The 19,938-nt window shown below is 56.9% G+C and overlaps 2 protein-coding genes across 2 annotated transcripts in view; one reads left to right on the top strand and one right to left on the bottom strand.

Annotated features, from left to right (window-relative positions):
• Positions 1 to 758: 758 nt before the first annotated feature.
• HK3 (hexokinase 3) lies at positions 759 to 14,614 on the top strand. The gene is made up of 18 exons (XM_068534651.1): positions 759 to 854; positions 4,630 to 4,792; positions 5,002 to 5,156; positions 5,240 to 5,359; positions 5,450 to 5,545; positions 6,452 to 6,551; positions 6,631 to 6,814; positions 7,306 to 7,461; positions 7,613 to 7,846; positions 8,200 to 8,495; positions 8,607 to 8,746; positions 8,825 to 8,944; positions 11,293 to 11,388; positions 11,558 to 11,657; positions 13,531 to 13,714; positions 13,834 to 13,989; positions 14,149 to 14,382; positions 14,470 to 14,614. Exons 1-18 carry the CDS (start codon positions 759 to 761, stop codon positions 14,612 to 14,614), a joined length of 2,775 nt encoding a protein of 924 aa, XP_068390752.1.
• A 1,140-nt stretch (positions 14,615 to 15,754) lies between these two features.
• The window catches only part of UNC5A (unc-5 netrin receptor A), a 61,616-nt gene continuing 57,432 nt past the window's right edge, over positions 15,755 to 19,938 (bottom strand). Inside the window, exons 9-15 of the mRNA XM_068534650.1 lie at positions 18,283 to 18,370; positions 17,889 to 18,057; positions 17,492 to 17,725; positions 17,213 to 17,362; positions 16,965 to 17,129; positions 16,156 to 16,334; positions 15,755 to 15,920 (exon numbers count right to left, since the gene is read on the bottom strand). Coding sequence (XP_068390751.1) covers positions 15,755 to 15,920; positions 16,156 to 16,334; positions 16,965 to 17,129; positions 17,213 to 17,362; positions 17,492 to 17,725; positions 17,889 to 18,057; positions 18,283 to 18,370 — 1,151 coding nt within the window. The remainder of the gene's footprint in view (positions 15,921 to 16,155; positions 16,335 to 16,964; positions 17,130 to 17,212; positions 17,363 to 17,491; positions 17,726 to 17,888; positions 18,058 to 18,282; positions 18,371 to 19,938) is intronic.

The following is a 19,938-nucleotide window of genomic DNA, read 5'->3' as shown; positions in this document are numbered from 1 at the left end:
CCAAAGCATTTTCCCTGTTGTTACTCTATTTAATTCTGATGACAACCTTGTGAAGGTAGATATTATCTTCTCCTTTTTTACAGATGAAGAAACTGAAATGCAAAGAAATCATAAATGATTTGCCCAAAGTCATGGCATTAGTGGAACCCCTTTCTGAAGCACAGATCCACCCCTGTCCACTTCTCTCTTCAGCATGAAATTTACACACCTTAACTTGGCATGAAGGCGCCAAGCCAGCCTGCTTGCTTCTCCAGCAGGTCTTTGGCCCCTCCTTACCTCACACCCTTTGCTCCAAACCTTTAGCACATCCCTGAACTCCCAAGTACAGCAGCAAGTCCATCTCTGTCACTGCCTGTGTCAGTCATACTGTGATTATTGGTAAAGCTGTGAGGTCCCTGAGGGTGTGGCCTAGGTCTGCTTCGTCTGTACCCTAGCATGTGGCACATTAGGCATTAGGGACTGATACATGTGAATGAATGACAGAATGAATGAATGGCATTGGGATTAGAAATCAGACTTCCCAATGCTCTTTTGTTGTACATGCTCTGGAACATGAGGGCTTTCTGGTTGTTTACTAAAGGATTTTGATGGTCAGAGATTCTGAGCTCTGCCCACATCTTCCTTCCTGGTCCCATTCAGAAGGAAGAAAGTTCAGGGTCTGCATCACAGCCTCCGAGGTTCATCACAACCTGTGGAGTACGTGGTTCACCCGGGAACCCTTTTCCCCCATAGGAGGTCACCCCCCACCGTGGAACCACATGGACTCCATTGGGTCTCTAGGGTTGCAGCAACGGGAAGAAGCCCCCAGCTGCCCCCAAGAAGGCTTGCCCTGCCCCTCAAACAGCTCTGAGCTGGTAAGTTCAGTACTGGGTTCCTGTCCCGTGCCTATTCAAGGCTGTCAAGAGCAGGAGCAGCAGAAGATGCCATGCGGCCACTGGCTCACACCCATGCAGCCCTTTCCTGTTTACTGAGCCTTTCACGTCTGATCTAGTAGCTTTCTCCTTCAAGGCTCCACACCACTTGCAAGGTGGGGGTTATCTCCTCATTTTACAGCCGAGGAAGGGGGCTTAGAGAGGTGACGTACCTTGAGTTTAAGGCACGACAGGAGCTTGAGCTGAGGTGTTTCATCTCCAAAGTCTAGAAAGGACCCTCCAGGGTTTTTCTTGTAGAAAACTGTGTTCTTAAAGCCCTTCCTTCTCCCACTTCTCAAGTCATTCCTGCACATCTTTCACCCCTCAACACGGCCACTGAAGTCAGGCACACAGAGAGGATTTCAGTGCTGAACTCAACTTGGAGGTTGTGCAGCAAGGTTATTGTGCCTCAGGTTAGCTCAGAGTGAGTTTCTCTTTTTTCTGTCATCTTGACCAAGATTTAGAAGCCCTTGTCTACCACACCCTCTAGCAGGAAACACTTGGGTAAGTCAATTCATATCTCTTCGTCTCTGTTTCCTCATCGGTGAAATGGAGGAAAATAAAGTCTAATCCTCCCACTCCTGGAGGATTAAGTGAGCTAATGGAGATACAGGACCTGCACAGAGGAGGCATCCATGAAAGGGTTCTTGAATTGTTCCCTGCAGTTTCTTTAGTTTTCCAGCCCATTCTGATACCTGCTTGATTTGGCTTGTTGCCCAAACTAGAGGGGCGTCACCCCTCACTGCATTTCATGCTCCCACTTTACCCTTGTCCAACGTCTGCTCCAGACCCTGTAAACATTTCTTCTGTGCACAACCCCTAGCTGGGCCACAGAAGGGTGCAATGACTGTGCCGCGGTGCCTGCCCTGCCAGGGCTTGCTCTAGGGCCTGCCACCATCACCTCTTTCACTTTACGCCACTCTCTCGAGACTCTGGCGCTGGTCCCACACCCACCCTGCTGGCTCTATTGCACACACCTGCAGTTTAAAGACAATTCTCTTCAGCTTTGGGGGAACTTCACATGGATGCCAAATTTCCTGTGGCCTTGGGCCCCCACTCAGCACTGCAGGCTTCTACCTCAGCTCCCCTTCCCATGATGCTCTAAGAACCACGTGTGGTCGGAGCCCAGTCCCATCTGAGTCCCTTCCTGGTGCCTTCTGCCAGGACTCTTTTTGTCACCAGAGGGGACATGGAGTCAGGCTCCCCAGGCTGGTTTTACCTTGTGCTCTGAGGAAAGGGAACCCATGTCCTATAGGGCAGCCACTGTCTCACCCCTTCACATCTACTGTCTTCTCAGTCCTCACAACATCGCTAAGAAGTGGGTGCTATTTTTGTTCCTGCTTGACAGAGGAGAAAACCTGCTCAGAGAGATGAGGTGGGCCCTGACTGACCGACACAGCAAGTTGGTCAAAGGATCCAGCATTGAAGCCACATCGAATCCACCCTCTCTCTAATGCTTTGCTCCTCACTCTCCTGGCTGAGGTCTCTCCCCACTCTTCTTGGGGGAGGTTGAGGCGAGACTCCAGTAGCTTCTCCTGGCTGCTGTGCGCCCACCAGCGTCAGCCAGCGAAGTCCTCCTGTGTCTCTTGAGGCTTCTGCCTTCTCCTAGTCACTCCTCTTGCACCTCTCACTGCAGCCGGGAGGAAAAGGAAGAAAAACATCGATCTACCCAAGCCATTGACTTCTCCATAACTCTGCTGTTGTCATTAAGCAATAATAAAACACCCCTCACATCTGAACAGCACTTTACACTTTCACATACATTATCCCCTTTCTTATGCCACCACAACCACTTAGTCAACAAATCCTGAGAGCCAGCCACTCCTTGTGGCCCTGAGATACAACCATGAACAAGACACGGCTCCTGGGTGCTTTTGAGTATTGTTATTCTCTTGTAAGTCTTACCATGTCAGAGAGGAGTTTAACTTGCCCAGGGCCACATAGCCAGGAAGTGGCAGGGCAAGGACTCAGATGTAAGTTTTCTCATCCCACGTCCTATGGGGTTTCTTTGCTGCAAACTTCATCAGCTTTGGGTTCTTTTCAGGTGTTTTTATTAGTTTTTATAAGGCTTCGCATTTATGTGGAAACATCTCTGCAGTCAGATCTGGGTTCAAGTCCCACTCTGCCCCTTAATAGCTGCTTGGATTACGAAGATGACTATACCTCTCTGAGCCTCAGTTTCCTCATTTGTGACTCAGGAATAGCTCCTCCTAGCATGCATGGCTACTGGAAGCAGTAATGTGAATATGGAACTGAACATCTGGACTCCAGTTAGGATCATTTGCCTCCTTAGGGATCTGTTTCCCATTCTCTTCCTAAAGCAGGGGTGGGACTGAGTTGCCCCCATCTCCCTCAGTTGGCAGCCTCTCCTCCCTGGCTCTCCCTGCCTCTCCCTGCCTCCTTATCCAGGTGCCTAAGTGGTACTTTACAGATATGGGCCCAGTGTGGGGTAGCGGGTCATAGGAATGGAATTCCTATGAGACAGGCAGTGGGGACCTGGGAAAGGCTAAGACTGGGAGAATGGAGTCGGGGGCTGGGACCCCCCGACAAACCCAGGGAGGCTGCTGAGGCCTCTTTGAAGGACAGGCCAGAGGGTTGTCCCAGGGAGGTTTCCACACAGAAGTGAGATACTGGAGCTTTTCTTAAGCTCCCCCAACTCAAGCTTCTGCTGGAAAAGAACCTGGTGTCCCATCCTCTGCTTTCCCTGTCTGCCCGCCACTCCCTTCACTCTGATCTGCCCCTGGCCAGCCTTCCCCAAAATCCATCCCCTTGCTCTGAAGAAAAACCCTTTGTGCTCTTCCCCCATATCTTCAAATGGCTCATTCCCTTCCTTCATTTAGGTCACCTCCACAGGGAGACCTTCCCTGACCAATATCCAAAAATGCCTCTTCCTCCCCTGGTCACTCCTGAACTTCTATTTCTGCCTTTCTTTTCTACCAGTACTACCAGAACCATATTACATGTTTCTGTGCTTATTTTCTGCCCCCTACACTAGAATTGAGTTCCACGAGAGCAGACTCAGCTGGCTGTGCAGTGTATGGTGCTTAGAATAGTTCTGGGTACATATTAGGGGCTCAGTCAATGTCTGTGTGAAGGGTGGCCAACTGTGGGAGGACTGTCCTCCACGGTGTGGCCCCCAAACTCTCCTGGCTGGGCTTGCTCGGGCTCCAGAGTGGAGTGTATCGGAAGAGGGAAGCCCCTGAACCTGAAGTTCATCCACACATTTGTTCATTCATTTGCTCATCTAACAACAATTCACTGAGCAGCTCGGCTCTGGGTCCTGGGGAACCAGAGCAAATCACTGGTGGGGTGACAGGGGAGAGGTCTTGCCAGCCCTGAATTCAAAGAAGTAGAGGGGGTTGGAGGGAGCTGAAAGGATCCACAAGGGAATGGAGCAGGAGGAAGTGGGTGGGTCTTCCCACCAGAAGGGAGCTTTCTGAGGGTGCAGGAGCTGGTGTAGGCTGTGAGCAGCAAGAAAGCCACAGTGTGTGAAGAGGCGAGGAGTGGGGCTGGGCAGGTGCCGGGGAGCACAGCAAGGCTCACAGTGGGCTCAAGCAGGGCTCAGGCCAGCCCCTGGGGAAGCTGAGGGAGGGGTGCTGGTCTGGGCTAGGGAAGGGAGGTATGAACTGGGCCAGGCTGGCCTCTGTCCTGCTTGGAGTGGGGGAACTTCGCTAGGCCAACAGGGCTCCTGCCCAGATGTCGGCCTGTTTCTCCTCAGGTACAGGAATGCCTGCAGCAGTTCAAGGTGACAGGGGCACAGCTGCGGCAGATCCAAACCAGCCTCCTGGACTCCATGGAGCAAGCCCTTAAGGGGCAGGCCAGCCCTGCCCCTGCTGTCCGGATGCTGCCCACATATGTGGGGTCTACCCCACATGGCACTGGTGGGTTGTATAGACTAACATGGGTGGCCAGGACGGGTAAGAGGGTTCTGATCTGGGGGAGGGGGGAGTTCCTTACCCCTTTCTCCATCTCTAAGGTCCCCATCTCTAAGGTCCCTTGATGAGACTTCACAGGCCTTGGGAATGTTTCTGGGAAGAAGAGGGCTTGGTCTCACCAGCTGCGTGCCTTTCTGTGACCTGCTTTCCCACAGAGCAAGGAGACTTCGTGGTGCTGGAGCTGGGAGCCACAGGGGCCTCACTGCGTGTTCTGTGGGTGACCCTGATGGGCATTGAGGGGCACAAGATGGAGCCCCGAAGCCAGGAGTTTGTGATCCCCCAAGAGGTGATGCTGGGTCCTGGTCAGCAGGTGAGCACTCACTGCACAGGCTCTGGGCCCGGGGGCAGCTGGGGCTCCAGTGGGCAGAGCTAAGCCCCCAACCCACCCCACAGCTCTTTGACTTTGCCGCCCGCTGCCTATCTGAGTTCCTGGATGCGCTCCCCGTGGGCAATCAGGGTCTGCAGCTTGGGTTCAGCTTCTCCTTCCCTTGTCACCAGACAGGGCTGGACAAGGTAAGGCAGAGTGGCTACAGGGACAGTGGGTGGAGGGGCTGCAGCCCCATGAAGGTCGTTGGAGGATTGACCTGAATTTTCTGCCTCCAGAGCACCCTCATTTCCTGGACCAAAGGTTTTAGGTGCAGTGGTGTGGAAGGCCAGGATGTGGTCCAGTTGCTACGAGACGCCATCCAGAGGCAGGGAGTGAGTAGAGGCAGGGGAGCAGGGAGGGATGCCCATGTGGCCTGGGCCTGGGCCTGGGCCCAGCACATGTAGGCTGTGCCTATGCTTCTGGGAGGGCCTTCTTTCCTTTCCTGTTTATACCCTTTATCCATGTAACCTTTGGGTAAATGCCGCTACCATTCTCATTTTATAGGTAAGGAGACTGAAGCTAAGAAAGGTCCAATAAACGTTCAGGACTGTAGGGGGAAACAAAGATGAAAAGACTTGACCCTGTCCTCAGGGACCTCACAAGTCTAGTGGGAAAACATTCCAATAAAAGATTGTCCCTGTTGAGAATGTGGTTCCGATGACTGTGGGAGCACAGGGAAGGGTGTACTACGACTTGAGCAGAGACTTGAAGGAGAAGTTTGCCAGGCGCATAAGCTGGGGCTGGGGAGGAAGGTCTAATTTCAGAGAAGGGCATATTCAAAAGTCTGGATGTCTGAGAAAGGCCGCTCTGGATCTGTGCGGACTAACCACCACGGTGCTGTGTGAGTAGCTGGAAGTCAGGGCTGAGAGGACCAGGCTTGGGGAGCCAGGCCAGGACAAGGGTGAGCAAGTGAGGTGTCTACAGCGCAGCCTTCAAGGTGACATGTTTGCTCACCCTTGTCCTGGTCCTGTGGGGAGCACTGGTGTTCTGGAAGTGATGGCTGAGGCTGAGAGCCCCTGAGACCTCCAGGGCCTGAGCTGGGAGCAGAGGAGCCAAGGGGCAGGGGTGGGATGGGAGGAAAATCCTCTATAGGTTGGGAAGGCCTAGAGCATATGTGACGCAAATGTGTGGGGCATGCGGACACACATTTCAGGGACTCTGTGTGTCTCCATCAAAGCCAGGGCCCCAGCCCTGCCCATCCCCCAGGTTCCCTGACCTCTGTCCTCTCTGTTGTCCAGACCTACAGCATCGATGTGGTTGCCGTGGTGAATGACACAGTGGGCACCATGATGGGCTGCGAGCCAGGGGTTGGGCCATGCGAAGTTGGGCTGGTTGTAGGTGAGCCACAGGCATTTGTGATGGTGGATGGAGGGCCTGGAGGCCTGGTGGACAGGCCCTGATGGGGTGTCCCTGCCAGACACTGGCACCAATGCGTGTTACATGGAAGAGGCACGGCATGTGGCAGTGCTAGACGAGGACCGGGGCCGAGTCTGCATCAGCGTCGAGTGGGGCTCCTTCAGTGATGAGGGGGCCCTGGGGCCAGTGCTGACCATCTTCGACCGCACCCTGGACCACGAGTCCCTGAATCTGGGTGCCCAGAGGTGGCCTAACCTTCTGCTCTAGCCCCTATCACTGCTTTGTTCCCCTCCCGCTCTGTTGTCCCTGTACTCCAGCCCTTAGGCCCCTCCCTCTCGTTTGCTCCTAGGCTCTCCGGGTTGCATCCTGGGGGGCCCTGGCCAGGCTCAAAGAAGGAATGGGTTCTAGAACGAAGAGTTTTTAACTCTTGGCCCTCCCTTATTCCTGACTCTGGCCAGCCCTGGCAGGGGTTGGGGGTTGGGAGTAGCCAAGCAAAGAGTCTCCTACCCTCCTTGGGTCCTTCCACCCTCCAGGAGTCCCCATGAACCTAATCTAAGCCAGAGGGGGCAGTGGGGTCTGGGTAAACACCCAACTGTCTCCTAGGAGGCCATTTGCTTCTGGACCCTTCAGCAGGGACCGCAAAGCAAATGACCCCTCTTTGGGAGTTCTTGGAGGTGGGGCCAGGTGGGCTGAGGGCTTAGGAAAGGCTCTGTCCAGCCACCCTTCCTGCCTGTAGGTTTGAGAAGATGATTGGGGGCCTGTACCTGGGTGAGCTGGTGCGGCTGGTGCTGGCTCACCTGGCCCGGTGCGGGGTCCTCTTTGGCGGCTACACCTCCCCTGCCCTGCTAAGGCAAGGCGGCATCCTCCTGGAACATGTGGCTGAGATGGAGGAGTGAGTGCGGCAGGCGAGTGGGCTGCGACAGAGGGGTTCTTGACTTGGGAATGGGGAGGATGCTCTTTCCCTGAGGTAGCCATGGAGCTTCGGTGGGGGCAGGGAGCTTTGGGGCTACTTCAGCCCCAAAGTAGCACCCTGTCCCCGCCAGTCCCTCTGCTGGGGCAGCCCGTGTGCACGCTATCCTGCAGGACTTGGGCCTGAACCCGAGGGCCTCAGATGCCGAGTTCGTGCAGCACATATGTGCGGCTGTGTGCACGCGGGCTGCCCAGCTCTGTGCAGCTGCCCTGGCTGCCGTCCTCTCCCGTCTCCAGCACAGCCGGGAGCAGCAGACACTTCAGATCGCTGTGGCCACTGGAGGCCGAGTGTTTGAGCGACACCCCAGGTATTGGGAATACAGATGATCCTGTGTTAGCAGGTAGCAGGAACAAGTGTGTGTTTGTGATACACACCCAGAGGGCACTCTGGTACCACTGGTGCAAGCCTATGGGTATGAATGGCACCCAAGCAAAGTGAGGACAGACAGGGGCTGGGGAGGCCAGAAGAGGTCAGAGGAGAGAAAGAGGCTTCTCTTGGGTGTGCAAGGGAGGGTGTCACTGGGGGCACTGGGCGTATGGTTGGTGCATAGATGGGTTTAGAATTGAATTGATTTGAAGTGAGGGAGCCCAGGGCTTCTGCAAGCCCTGGGGGTCGGGGCCAGGTGCCAAGCCAGGGTGCACCTGATGTGTGTCTGTGTAGGTTCCTCAGCATCCTGCAGGAGACAGTGAGGCTCCTGGCCCCCGAATGTGATGTCTCCTTCATACCCTCTGTGGACGGGGGTGGCCAGGGTGTGGCAATGGTGACTGCTGTGGCTGCCCGCCTGGCTGCCCACCGATGCCTGCTGGAGGAGACCCTGGCACCATTCTGGTTGACCCGTGAGCAGCTGGCAGCAGTGCAGGCACAGATGCGAGAGGCCATGGCCAAGGGACTCCAGGGGGAAGCCTCCTCCCTCCGCATGCTGCCCACTTACGTCCGGGCCACGCCTGATGGCAGTGGTAAGGACTTGGCCTGAATGTGGGGCTGGGACGTGGACTTCTGGGGGTCACAGCATGTGTGGGGGTGGAGCTTCCAGCTCTGACCTGGCACTGAGGGTCTCTGCCCCACAGAGCGTGGGGACTTCCTGGCCCTGGACCTGGGGGGCACCAACTTCCGGGTCCTCCTGGTGCGTGTGGCCACTGGAGGTGTGCAAATCACCAGCCAGGTCTACTCCATCCCGGAGTGCGTGGCCCAGGGCTCTGGACAGCAGGTACCCACAACCTGGAGCTGATGTCAGGGGGCGGGAAAGGGCCAAGTGGCCCGCTCCCTGACTTGCTCCACCCCTCAGCTCTTTGACCACATTGTGGACTGCATCGTGGACTTCCAGCAGCAGCAGGGCCTGAGTGGGCAGAGCCTCCCCCTGGGTTTCACCTTCTCCTTCCCGTGTAGGCAGGTCGGCCTGGACCAGGTGAGAGAGGGAGGGCTGGGGGAAGCCGTCCTCAGGGGCTTTCCACCAACATACTCTTCTTGGAGTGGGCAGGAGGCCTGGAGAGGGCTTCCTGGGCTAGGGAGAGGGCTGGGTGGAGGCACTGCAGGGCTGGGCCTGCACCCAGCCTCAGTTTCCCCAGATGTGATGCGCCCAGGTGGATGGGATGCGGTGAAATGGCCTGGAATCCAGGGCCATGAAAAGGCGTGGGATGGAGAAGGACATGGTTACCCCTGGGGGCTGCCAGTGGGCAGGAGAGTGGAGCCAGCATTAGGTCTGGGCACTTGGGAGCAGTGCAGGCCAAGGTTGGGACTGACCGGAGGACACACCGGCTGTCTCACCCACAGCACTGTCGTAATGCCGAGGGTATCTGCAGGAAGCAGAGTTTGTTCTGTCTCTCAAAGGCGCTTGTGGTTGCATGGTTCCTTTGCCCTCTCTCCTATTCCCAGCCCTGCTGGTATCCTTCTCAGGGCCTGGTTGGGGTTGGCAGAGGGGCAGGCACAGGTCTAGACACAACACCCACTCAGCACACACCTCTGCATCCTTCATCAGGAATGCTAGACTTTTCATGCACACACCTAAGGCCTGCCATGGAGATGGCTCCTCCCAGACCTCTGATCCAAGCTCCCAGGAATCTCCTCCTCAACACCCCCAACTTCTGCTGAAAAGCTCCTGTGATGAGGAGCTTGCTGGCCCTGAAGGTGCCGACCAGGTTCTTCCACACCTGTGGTCTCTGGGAAGCTCTGCCTCCTCTACTCCAACCAGCCTTCCTATCGTTTTCGCCTACCCTCTGCTCCTGCTCTGACCTCTCAGATACGGGCCTCTGTGCTCTGCTTTCCTTTGGATCATGCAGTCAGCAGTGTCTCTTTGCTCGTCTGCTCCCTCCAGCCTGAGTTATTCTGGCACCTTTTGATTATTCCTTGTAAGGTGTGAGAAGCAGGTGGGACTCTGTGCAAAATCAGGCATGCAGGAAACACGGTCCTATTAACAGAATTTAATTTCTATGTTGAGCCCACATTCTTTTCAGGAGTGAAAACTTAATGGTAATCAATTCAGGGACCCCCCCTTATCCAGGTAGGGGCCCCTCCTTTGCTGTATAGAATGTGCAGACAAGCTGGGACGTGGGGGAAACATCCAGGCCCCAGCCATTTGGACTCTGCCTCTTGCTCTCTTGGGTCTTGACAACTCCCTTGATACCTTACCTTCCCCTCCGTGGAGAAGGAGGGCAGAGGCTGCCTCTGTTCTCAGATTATCCAAATCCCTTCTGTTCCCTCCCCTTCCCCACAGGGGCATGGCCAGGGTGGAGGGCCTAGGACATCTTTCTCAGGAAGCCATCCGGAACCTGGCTCTAACTCCTGCCCACCTCACCTTTCCCAAACCAGGGGGTCTTTCTCTCATCTGGGAGTGGGGAAACTTTGCTGTTACTCATGATCTGGCTCCCCCTCTCATTCACTCTCACTCTCTCTGGTTTCTGTTTTTGAGACAATGAGCACAGAATACTCCATCTTGTGGTTTTATGGGGAAAGGAATAAAAGGAAATATTACTGGGGGAAATGTCAGTTAATATGTCTAAAATCTCCTGCCCCAAAGATTCCCAGACCTGCTCTCCATGCGTCTACTTTGGGCAGAGCAGTCATTTTCTCCTAATGGTGGGTGGAATAGTACCCCTGCCCCCTCCCTCAGAGGAAGCACAATAAGAAAAGAACAGCTAGGCCGCCATTACTAAGTTCACAATTTAAGGCCAGTTTCTCACAGTAAATTGTCTTGTCCCCTCCTGTCCTGCCCCGGTGTCTGGTTTCTGGCTTTTCCATTCATCCTTCACTCGTATCTGGAACATGCATGTGAATCTCCCATTGACACGGCTCCGTCCCAACTCTGAGAATTCCTTCCTTTCAAGTGACTCTTGCTAGCTCTTTCTGGAAGAGCAGACTCTGCTGTCATTTGGACCTCTGAGCCTTCTCTGTCCTTCCCTTTCTCACACACAGCACTCATTTTACCAGATCTGTTCATTCCTAACCCAATTACAAAGGGCCATTCCTTCTGGGCACATGTCTTAAAATGGCCAGACCCTCAAACTATCTGAGCATTCTGGCACTAAAAGTAGAAGACGTAGGTTGGATGGTTATTAATAGGTTTCTTCACACTGGAATCCTCCTGGGGAATTGGGAGGGGGCAGAGGGCAAGGTCCTTAATCGTATGACAGAGTAGACACAGAATCCTACCTGGGGAGGGAATCATATACTGCATTCTGATGGGATGCAGGCTTTGGAGAGGCAAAGTGAGATTCCAAGGGACCTCTAGCTTCCTGCTTCCTCTTTGTCCCACCCCAGGGCATCCTCCTGAACTGGACAAAGGGTTTCAATGCATCTGACTGTGAGGGCCAAGATGTTGTGTGTCTGCTGCGGGAAGCCATCGGGCGCCGACAGGTAAGTAGCCTGCCTGCAGGGGTGCTTTGGTGCAACAGGCCTTGAAGGGAGCAAAGGGTCTCCCGCTGCCTGATGTGGGGGGCCCTCTGTAGTAGAGACCTCTGGGTCCAGTGCTAGTTGCTGTGACGACCACGTTGCCCAGCAACTAGCAGCATCCTTTTGTGTGCAGGCAGTGGAACTGAATGTGGTTGCCATTGTCAATGACACGGTGGGGACCATGATGTCCTGTGGCTACGAGGACCCCCATTGCGAGGTTGGCCTCATCGTCGGTGAGGAGGGCCCTGCTCTTTTGTGCCCCTACTGCCTGTTGCTAATTTACTGCCTCCTGTTGATTCGGACATTCCCCTGGCCTTGGGGATGTGGCATCATTCCTACCTGACTCAGTGGGGCCCTGGAACACTCTATTGGGCTGAGGGTCTGGAGCTTCGGTGTCTAGCCCAGCTTAGCTACTGACTCACAGTTATTTAAGCTCTCTGAACCTCAGTTTGCCCATCTGTTAAATGAATGTGAGCTTTGGAGTCATACAGATTTGGGTGGAAATACTAGCTCTGCCACTTCCACTGGTATGACCTTGGGCAAATCACCAGAGCCTCAGTTTCCTCATCTCTAAGGTGGAGATCATAACAATGCCTGTCTTAAGGGGTTATGAGGATGAAATGGGAGGGGACAAAGTGTAGCATTATGCCTGGCTCATGGCCTACAGAGTATTTGGAATTGGGTGGGACCCCAGTGATGGGGGGGTGTGCAGAGAATGAGTTGAGATGGTTCTTTGAATAGTCCAAGATTCTAAGTCTTTTTTTTTTTTTTTTAATATTTATTTATTTATTTGGCTGCACTGGGTCTTAGCTGTGGCACGTGGGATCTTTAGTTGCGGCACGCGGGATCTTTTTAGTTGCAGCATGAGGGATCTTAGTTGCGGCATGCAGGATCTAGTTCCCTGATCAGGGATCGAACCCGGGCCCCCTGCATTGGGAGCGCGGAGTCTTAACCACTGGACCGCCAGGGAAGTCCCCAAGATTCTAAGTTTTTATTAAGCACCTTTCCTGTGGCCAGTTGGGGGCTGGATGAAGGGACAGGAAGACACATAAAGAAGGGGAAAATATCTGCCTTCTCGGAACTGACTGTTTAGTGAGGGTTGAATCCAGAAGAGCATGTGGCCATCAGAGAGAGCTGAATCTGACTAAATGCCAGGGCAACAAGCCAAGATCAGAAAGGAAGGGGTCCCGACATGAGTGAGACTTGAAAAGAAAGCCATTGAAAAAGGAATTTGGCTAGATGGGGGAGGAGGGATCCCATAGCTCCTTGGACATCCGTCTCTTAGAGCAGGAGGTACGTGGCAGCCTCAAAGGAGACTGGGAGCTTCTTGAACATAGTGTCTGGCACCGGGAGGTGCTCGAGAGAGGCAGGCCCAGATTGCTGTGTGAATAAACAACTGGATGGAGTAATTCCAGGGTCCAACACACCTGCTTAGAGCTGATCGTGTGTTGGGGAGAAGAAGGAAAAGCCTTTACCCAGGGTATGCCTTCTGTCTAAGCTTCTTGGCTTCAAGGTCAAATCCAAATGTCACTTCCTCTCTGTAGCTTTTCCTGACTTTCTAGGCAGGAAGACTCACCTGTGCTTGGGTGTTCCATGATGCTTTTCTTTGCATTTCTATTTGGGCACACACAGGAAGTATCAGAGTTGGCTGCTCATTGCCCAGCCTCTGGCCACTGTGGAGCTCCTTGTGTCTCATTTTTATGTCCCCGGTTCCTGGCCCAGCACCTGCTGATTTGACTAAAGACCTGGAAGGCCAGTCCAGGAAGGCTTGGGCCTCTCACCTGTGTGACAGCGGGGGCTGTCACACATCTCTCAGGGGAATGATGTGAATGACGGGCATTTTGGGAGCACCCTGGGGTAGCATGGGAGATGTGCTGATGGTGGTGCTGGTAGGGGAAGTAGTGGAGGCCCGGGGGGCTTGATGGTGGCAGAGTCTGAAAAAGGGATGCGAGGAAGGAAGGAGGACCAGGCCCTGGGCAGGCCAATGAGCATGGGGAGATGGAGAGGTAGGAAATGAGCCCAGATTTTGCTATCTCGGTGGGAAGGGCTCAGAGGGATCTTGTCTGCATCAGTAAATGGCTCCCATCCCATCTGGCCTCTCTCAAGGGACTGGCACCAATGCCTGCTACATGGAGGAGCTCCAGAATGTGGCAAGTGTGGCTGGGGACTCAGGCCACATGTGCATCAACATGGAGTGGGGTGCCTTTGGGGATGATGGCTCTCTCAGCATGCTCAGTACCCGTTTTGATGCAAGTGTGGACCAGGCATCCATCAACCCTGGCAAGCAGAGGTGAGGGCTGGGCTGGGCAGGTGTGACTGGTAGTGGCTGGCACTAGTGATGTGGCTGGTGGCTGGTGGTGGCACGGGGCTGGGGCCTCCTGCCCTGTGTGCACACACACTTTCATGCAGGTTTGAGAAGATGATCAGTGGCATGTATCTGGGGGAGATCGTCCGCCACACCCTCTTGCATTTGACCAGCCTTGGAGTTCTCTTCCGGGGCCAGCAGACCCAGCGCCTTCAGACCAGGGACATCTTCAAGACCAAGTTTCTCTCTGAGATTGAAAGGTGCTGAGGCCTGCATTATCTCCTTCCACCTCCCAAAGGACTCTATCATTGGGTGGAATGCTGGTTGGAGGGAGGTGCACCAGAGGACGGAAAAGCCATGAGAGGGGGGCGCTCATGCAGGATCCTGCCTCTCTGTGCTCTATTCCCTCCTGTCTCCAGTGACAGCCTGGCCCTGAGGCAGGTCCGAGCCATCCTGGAGGATCTGGGGCTCTCCCTGACCTCAGATGATGCCCTGATGGTCCTGGAGGTGTGCCAGGCCGTGTCCCAGAGGGCCGCCCAGCTTTGTGGGGCAGGTGTGGCTGCCGTGGTGGAGAAGATCCGTGAGAACCGGGGCCTGGAAGAGCTGACTGTGTCTGTGGGGGTGGATGGAACCCTCTACAAGTTGCACCCTCGGTGAGTCTGGGTGCCAGGCTGGGCAGGGAGGCATGGCCAGGTGGGGCCCGGCTGACCTGGCCTCACCTCGGCCTCTCCCCCTCACAGCTTCTCCAGCCTGGTGGCAGCCACGGTGCAGGAGCTGGCCCCTCGCTGTGTGGTCACCTTCCTGCAATCAGAGGACGGGTCCGGCAAAGGTGCAGCCCTGGTCACCGCTGTTGCCTGCCGCCTTGCCCAGATGACCTGTGTCTGAAGAAGTCTCCAGCAACCAGCTTTGTTGGACCAGGGCTGGGACCCCGTCTGTCCCCCAGCCAGGTCCAGACACCCAGGACTTCCAAAACAGCCACGTATGACCCCTCCATGGCCAATGGCCTGGACCCCTAGCTCTCCCCGAGAGAAGTAGCACTTGGGTTAGCAATATATATATATAATTTATTTACATTCACGTCCGCTAAAATCCCTACGCGCCCTGGCGGCCGGGCAAGGCTGTGTACATAAGGCCAAGTGTAAGTGCACGAATGCACTTAAAACAGAGTCAGGGCACAAGCTTCACATGACAGGCCCCGCACGGGGGCACCGGCCAGCCCCAGGAACGGGCACGCCACGGCACGCACACTCGCCATTGTCCAGCCCGGGACTCCCGTTGCATATTCACACGCCCCGTCGGGCAGGGCTCCTCGTGGCTGGGGGCAGGGGGGGATCGGGGAGGAGGAGCCGTTGGGTGTCCCTGGGTGGGTGGGAGAAGGGCAGCATGTGAGAGGCAGATGTGGACTGACACTGGGCGTGAGAGACGTGAGCAGCCTCCAGGTGTACAGCATGAGACGCATGTGTGGGGGGATGCATGTGACAGGAGCACACGGGACATGCATGGGCACATGCCCGTGTGGTAGTTGTGTGCCTGAATCCAGGGGCCGCCCCCTGTTCAGCTGTGGCCCTCAGTCCCACAGGCTTGGAGCCAGGCCCCTCAGATGTGCCCCTACCCAGCAGGCACAGAAATGTTTGCATAAGGTCCAGCTCAGGCAGGAGCTCCGGGGGCCACGTCCCGAGCCCATCGTGTGCATGTATGCCTGTGTGTATGCGGCCCCCTGGCTGGGGCAGGAGGAGAGGTAGCATCACACGCACATACACACACACAGATGGGCTGCGCCCAGCCCGGGATCCAGGCACTGTCCACCCTGGGCCCCGGGCAGAGTCGGAGCAGGTGGCAGTGCCAGCCCGGCCAGGCAGGCCATGGAGGGGAAGGAGTGCGGGCAGGGTCTGAAGGGCCAGTGTTAGGGGACAGCGTCTGCCAGGAGGGGGCCTGTCCACGCGGCTCTCCCCGGTGGTGGCTTCTGCCTGTCCCTGGCGGGTGCCAAAGCTGGTGAGAGTGTAGGCTTTGTGGGCCTCGCCGGCCTCAGCATTCGGCCTCTGACACTGTGAAGAGGCCAGCATCTGGCTGGCCAAGTCCGGCCACTGCTGCAGCCAGCTGGCTGAGGTTGCCGTTGGGGAAGTGCCGTGCCTCCCACAGGTTGAGGATCATGGCTGTGGGGCTGGGCTTGGAGGCAAAGAAGCTGAGATGGCTGCAGAAGGGAGGGGAGCCCATCAGTGGCCTGGCTTCCCTCAGGCTGCTGCCTCTACCCTCCTAGACCACCCAAGGACAGGGCCTCCCCTCACTCAGCCAAAGGGATGCCCCAGCTGCTGGTGACTGGGGCACAGGCCCCAGAGTGTGTCTTGTCCACCCGCCCCCCATTCCTCTCCACCCAGGCTGGACTGCAGGTGGCCTTCACAGCCCCTCCCTGCCCATCTCCCACCCACCTGTCCAGGTGGAGTTTCTGGGCCAGAGTCCGCCAGTCGGCACCACGGCTACAGGGTGGGTCTAGGCTGGTAATGATCTTCTGCCGAATGAGGAAGGGGATCTTGAAGGCACTGGGGCCCACTAGGGCTGGGACCCCCCCTTCACTCTCCAGGGCCAGCAGCTCAGCGAATCTCGTGTCCTGGGAGTGGGGAGGGGTGGAGGTACCCATTAGAACTTGCCCAGACCAGCCCACTGCTACCCCACCCCGGGGGAATGCGTGGACCACCTCAGGGCATGGGGACAGCGTGGGCACTGTTGCTTCCCGGTGGGCCAGGGCCCTGCTCACTGGAGCACTGAGGTGCAGTGACCTGCCCACAGTCACACAGCCAGTGAGCAGAGGAGCCTTCTGACCTCATTCTCCTTCCCACCCCATCACTCCTCCCTAGGTCACCTCTGCCACCCTCTGCTGACCAGCAGAACTCTGCTGATCACTCAGGACTCACTGCTGTCCTCTCACTGCCTCTGTCCTCCACACTCAGTTCCCTCATTGCTGCCTGTCTAACTCTTACTCATCCTTCCAGGCCCAGTAAAAGTCCCTCCTCAGGGAAGTCCTCTGAGGCCCCCAGGCCAGCTCCATCTCCCCCTCCCCTCCCTGCTGCTCCCACCTCCTCCTCCCCAAGTCCAACAACATCTGTCTGCATCTGTCTATGTATGCATCTGCACCTCCCTCCCTGGGAGACTTGGAGGGAGCTGCCAAGCGGTTTCTAGGAGGTGGGCTTGGTGGCAGGGTAGGCCCAGTGGGGGAGCACATCATGGCAGTGCTGCCCACCTTGGTGATGTTGAAGTTGATGTTGAAGCTCTGCCCGTCGCCCTCCACCTGCCATACCCACACCTTGCAGGCCAGGTCGCTGGTGCTGGGGCTGACGCGCTCCAAGGTGAAGGTACAGTGCAGGTACTGCTGTGTGCCATTCCAGATGTGATAAAAGGGGATCTCCTGGGGGTGGGGGGTGACAGAGAGGCGGCATCAGGTGTGCCCAGCTCAGGTGTGCCCAGCTCCAAGCACCTTGAGCGCCGCACCTGGTAGCTGACAAGGAGCTTGCTCTTCCACAGGGAGCTGGGCACGTCATGGATGGACAGGCGCAGGTTGTGGTAACTGTCCTTGAAGTGCAGGATGCGAGGCTCCTGGATCAGCTGTCCTCCCAGCTGCTTCTCCAGCTGCACCACCTCCTGCAGTGCCCCAGGTGTCAGCCAGGCCTGGGGGCTGGGAGCGCCCCTCTCTACTGCCCCCTCCCTAGGGCCAGGGGTGGTCAGCCGTCAGAGCCGGCCTCCCTGTGGCAGGGTGGGGCTGGAAGGTACCTTGAGTGCATCGTGGGTGTCATGCAGGCAGTAGACTCGGATGTTGTACTCGAGGGAGGTGCAGGCCACGGGGGCAAACAGAAGCAGCTTGAGGCGCTTGGCCGCGGCCACGCTGAGAGCCTCTCCCACCAGGGCGAATCGGCCCAACTGCTCCGTGAAGACATAGCAGGCGCCGGCCTCCAGCTGGCAGTAGTAGAGGTGGGAGGGTGCCTCCTCTCCGAGGTGCAGCACGTCCTGCAGGCAGGGCCCGGTGGGTCAGCTCGCAGCCAACCACAGCTCTGAAGAGCGGCCGGAGACTGGGGAGGTGGTGTGTGGCTCAAGGGCCAGGCAGGAAGCCAGACACCACTCTGAGCTCCGGGGGTGGGGTGGGGGTGTGAGGAGGAGGCTTGGGGCTCACCTCCCAGCTGCCTTCGCAGGACTGCTTTTTGAGGTGCAGGCTCCAGCTCTCGGGGCTGGGCTCCCCACAGTGGTCCATGGCGAGGATGACGGGCCGGGTGAGCAGGACTCCGGGGGGCCCACAGCTAACGATGGGACTCAGCAGGGTCTGACAGCCGGCTAGGGGCAACCTCAAGTGGGGAAATACGGGTGGGAAGGGAAAGGTGTCAGTGGGCCACCCTGGGACCCTGGGGTTAGGGGCTGTGGAGCTGGGTGGAGCTTAGGAGCCCCTCTTCCCCTGCCCTCCCTTGGGCCAGGCCAGACCAGGCCCAACAGTGGGGTGGGCAGGGGCGTCACGGTGACAGCAGGCAAGGACAGGACCCGCCCAGTCCCAGCAGCAGGGCCCATGCCCACACCTCACATCCTCCGGCTTGTGCAGTGTGAGGTAGATCTCGTAGATCTTTCCTCGGGGTATGGCATCTGGGGGGATGAGGAGGCTGATGCCTGTGACAGAGTGGGGGGACAGCCGGGGCTTACCAGGGCTGCAAAGACACCAAACACCTCACTCTGCCAGTCCCTCCCTGAGCCTCCCTCTGAGGACTGACTGGCGCCAGCCTGGCCTGGCAACAGAAGTGCCACTGGGACTGCCAGGCTGGCCAACCACCCGCACGGGCATGAAGATGAGTCAGGGAGACCCCAAGAGTGGCTGAGGGAACTCAGGTGGGAAACGCGTGCCTAGTTAGCCTGGGCACAGAAAACTCTGGAACCCCCAGGTACGCTGTACCTACATGCCCCATCACCCACTTAAAACCTTCCCTGCCTCCAGGGTAAAGTGCAGCTCCTTGGCCGGATATCTAAGGCCCTTGGCCTGTGGGCCTGGCCTGTGCTGCGTACTTGGCTGTTCTGGAGCCACCACCCTAAGTGTGCCTCTGAGTGCTCCACCCTCCTGGCCTGCTCAAGTTCCTCCTCTCTCCCTCGGCTTGGCCACCTCTGGGTGGGCACCCCACCTCTGGTGACTTTGCTCCCTGTTGGGCAGTGGCCCCCTGCAGGTGGGGCCGGGGCCTTTAACAACCTTGCCCACTTTGGTAGCCCTCCCTAGTCTGGGTGCCATTGCACACACGTCCTGTCTGGCTGATTCGCCTTTGTCCCAGCGTCTTGCAGGGGCAGCAGCAGAAAGCATCTGCTGGGGGAGAGGTGGTTCCAGGGGAGAGGCAGGGGGCAGGACACGGTGAGGCCAGGGGCTGGGGGGTCACTCTGGGGATGGCAAGGAGCGGTCCTGCCCCACCTTCCTGCCCTTTTAGGACAGGGAGCCCCTACATCAGGAGGGGCCTCAGAGGCTCATGACAGGCAGAGGGGAAGAAATTCTATGGCTATCCCACCAAGTCCAAAATCATATGCATGCTCTCCAGAGTGGGCAGCTCTGAGGTGGGGTGGCTGGAATATCACTACTTCCCAGCAAGTGAAGCCCAGGAGAGAGAGGGAAGCCGGTGGTGGCGTATTTGCAGCTACTGCTCCCTTCACTATCCTGTGCTGCCTCCTGGTACCGGCTGCCAGGGTTGGTGATAGTCTCGGTGATCCACGTGTGAATGCTCTCTGTGGCGGGGGTACCCTCACTCAAATACTCATTCAGTGAATGCTAATGCTGAGTACTCAGGAAGGTGGGGAAAACCATGAGCCCTGCACTCATGAAGCATTCAGTCCGCGGGGAGACAGATAAGTGGACGGCAGCAAAGGATGCTGGGTGTTGGGGGAGAGCAGGGTGGAGCACAGCCCACCTGGCCACTCGCCCCACCAGGGGAGTGAAGGGTGGATGGTCACTGAGCGCCCACTGTGCGCCTGCCTTTTTCTAAGAGCTTGACATGGACCATCTCACCTCATCATCCTAGCAGCCACATGAGGGGGACATGAGGCACAGAGGGAGAGCTACCAGACCTGAGGGAGAAGTAGCAGTTAAGCTAGTGGATGGGGGCAGAGAGACGGCGTGTACAAAGGGCAGCCCAGTGTATTTGGGTTCATGGGAGCCCACCGTGGCTGCCAAGTGCAGGAGAAATGTGCATGGGAGGGGAGGCCAC

This window comes from Eschrichtius robustus, chromosome 2 (assembly GCF_028021215.1).
Source record: "Eschrichtius robustus isolate mEscRob2 chromosome 2, mEscRob2.pri, whole genome shotgun sequence".
Lineage (NCBI taxonomy): Eukaryota > Metazoa > Chordata > Mammalia > Artiodactyla > Eschrichtiidae > Eschrichtius > Eschrichtius robustus.
This window is presented reverse-complemented; position numbering and strand designations above follow the sequence as displayed.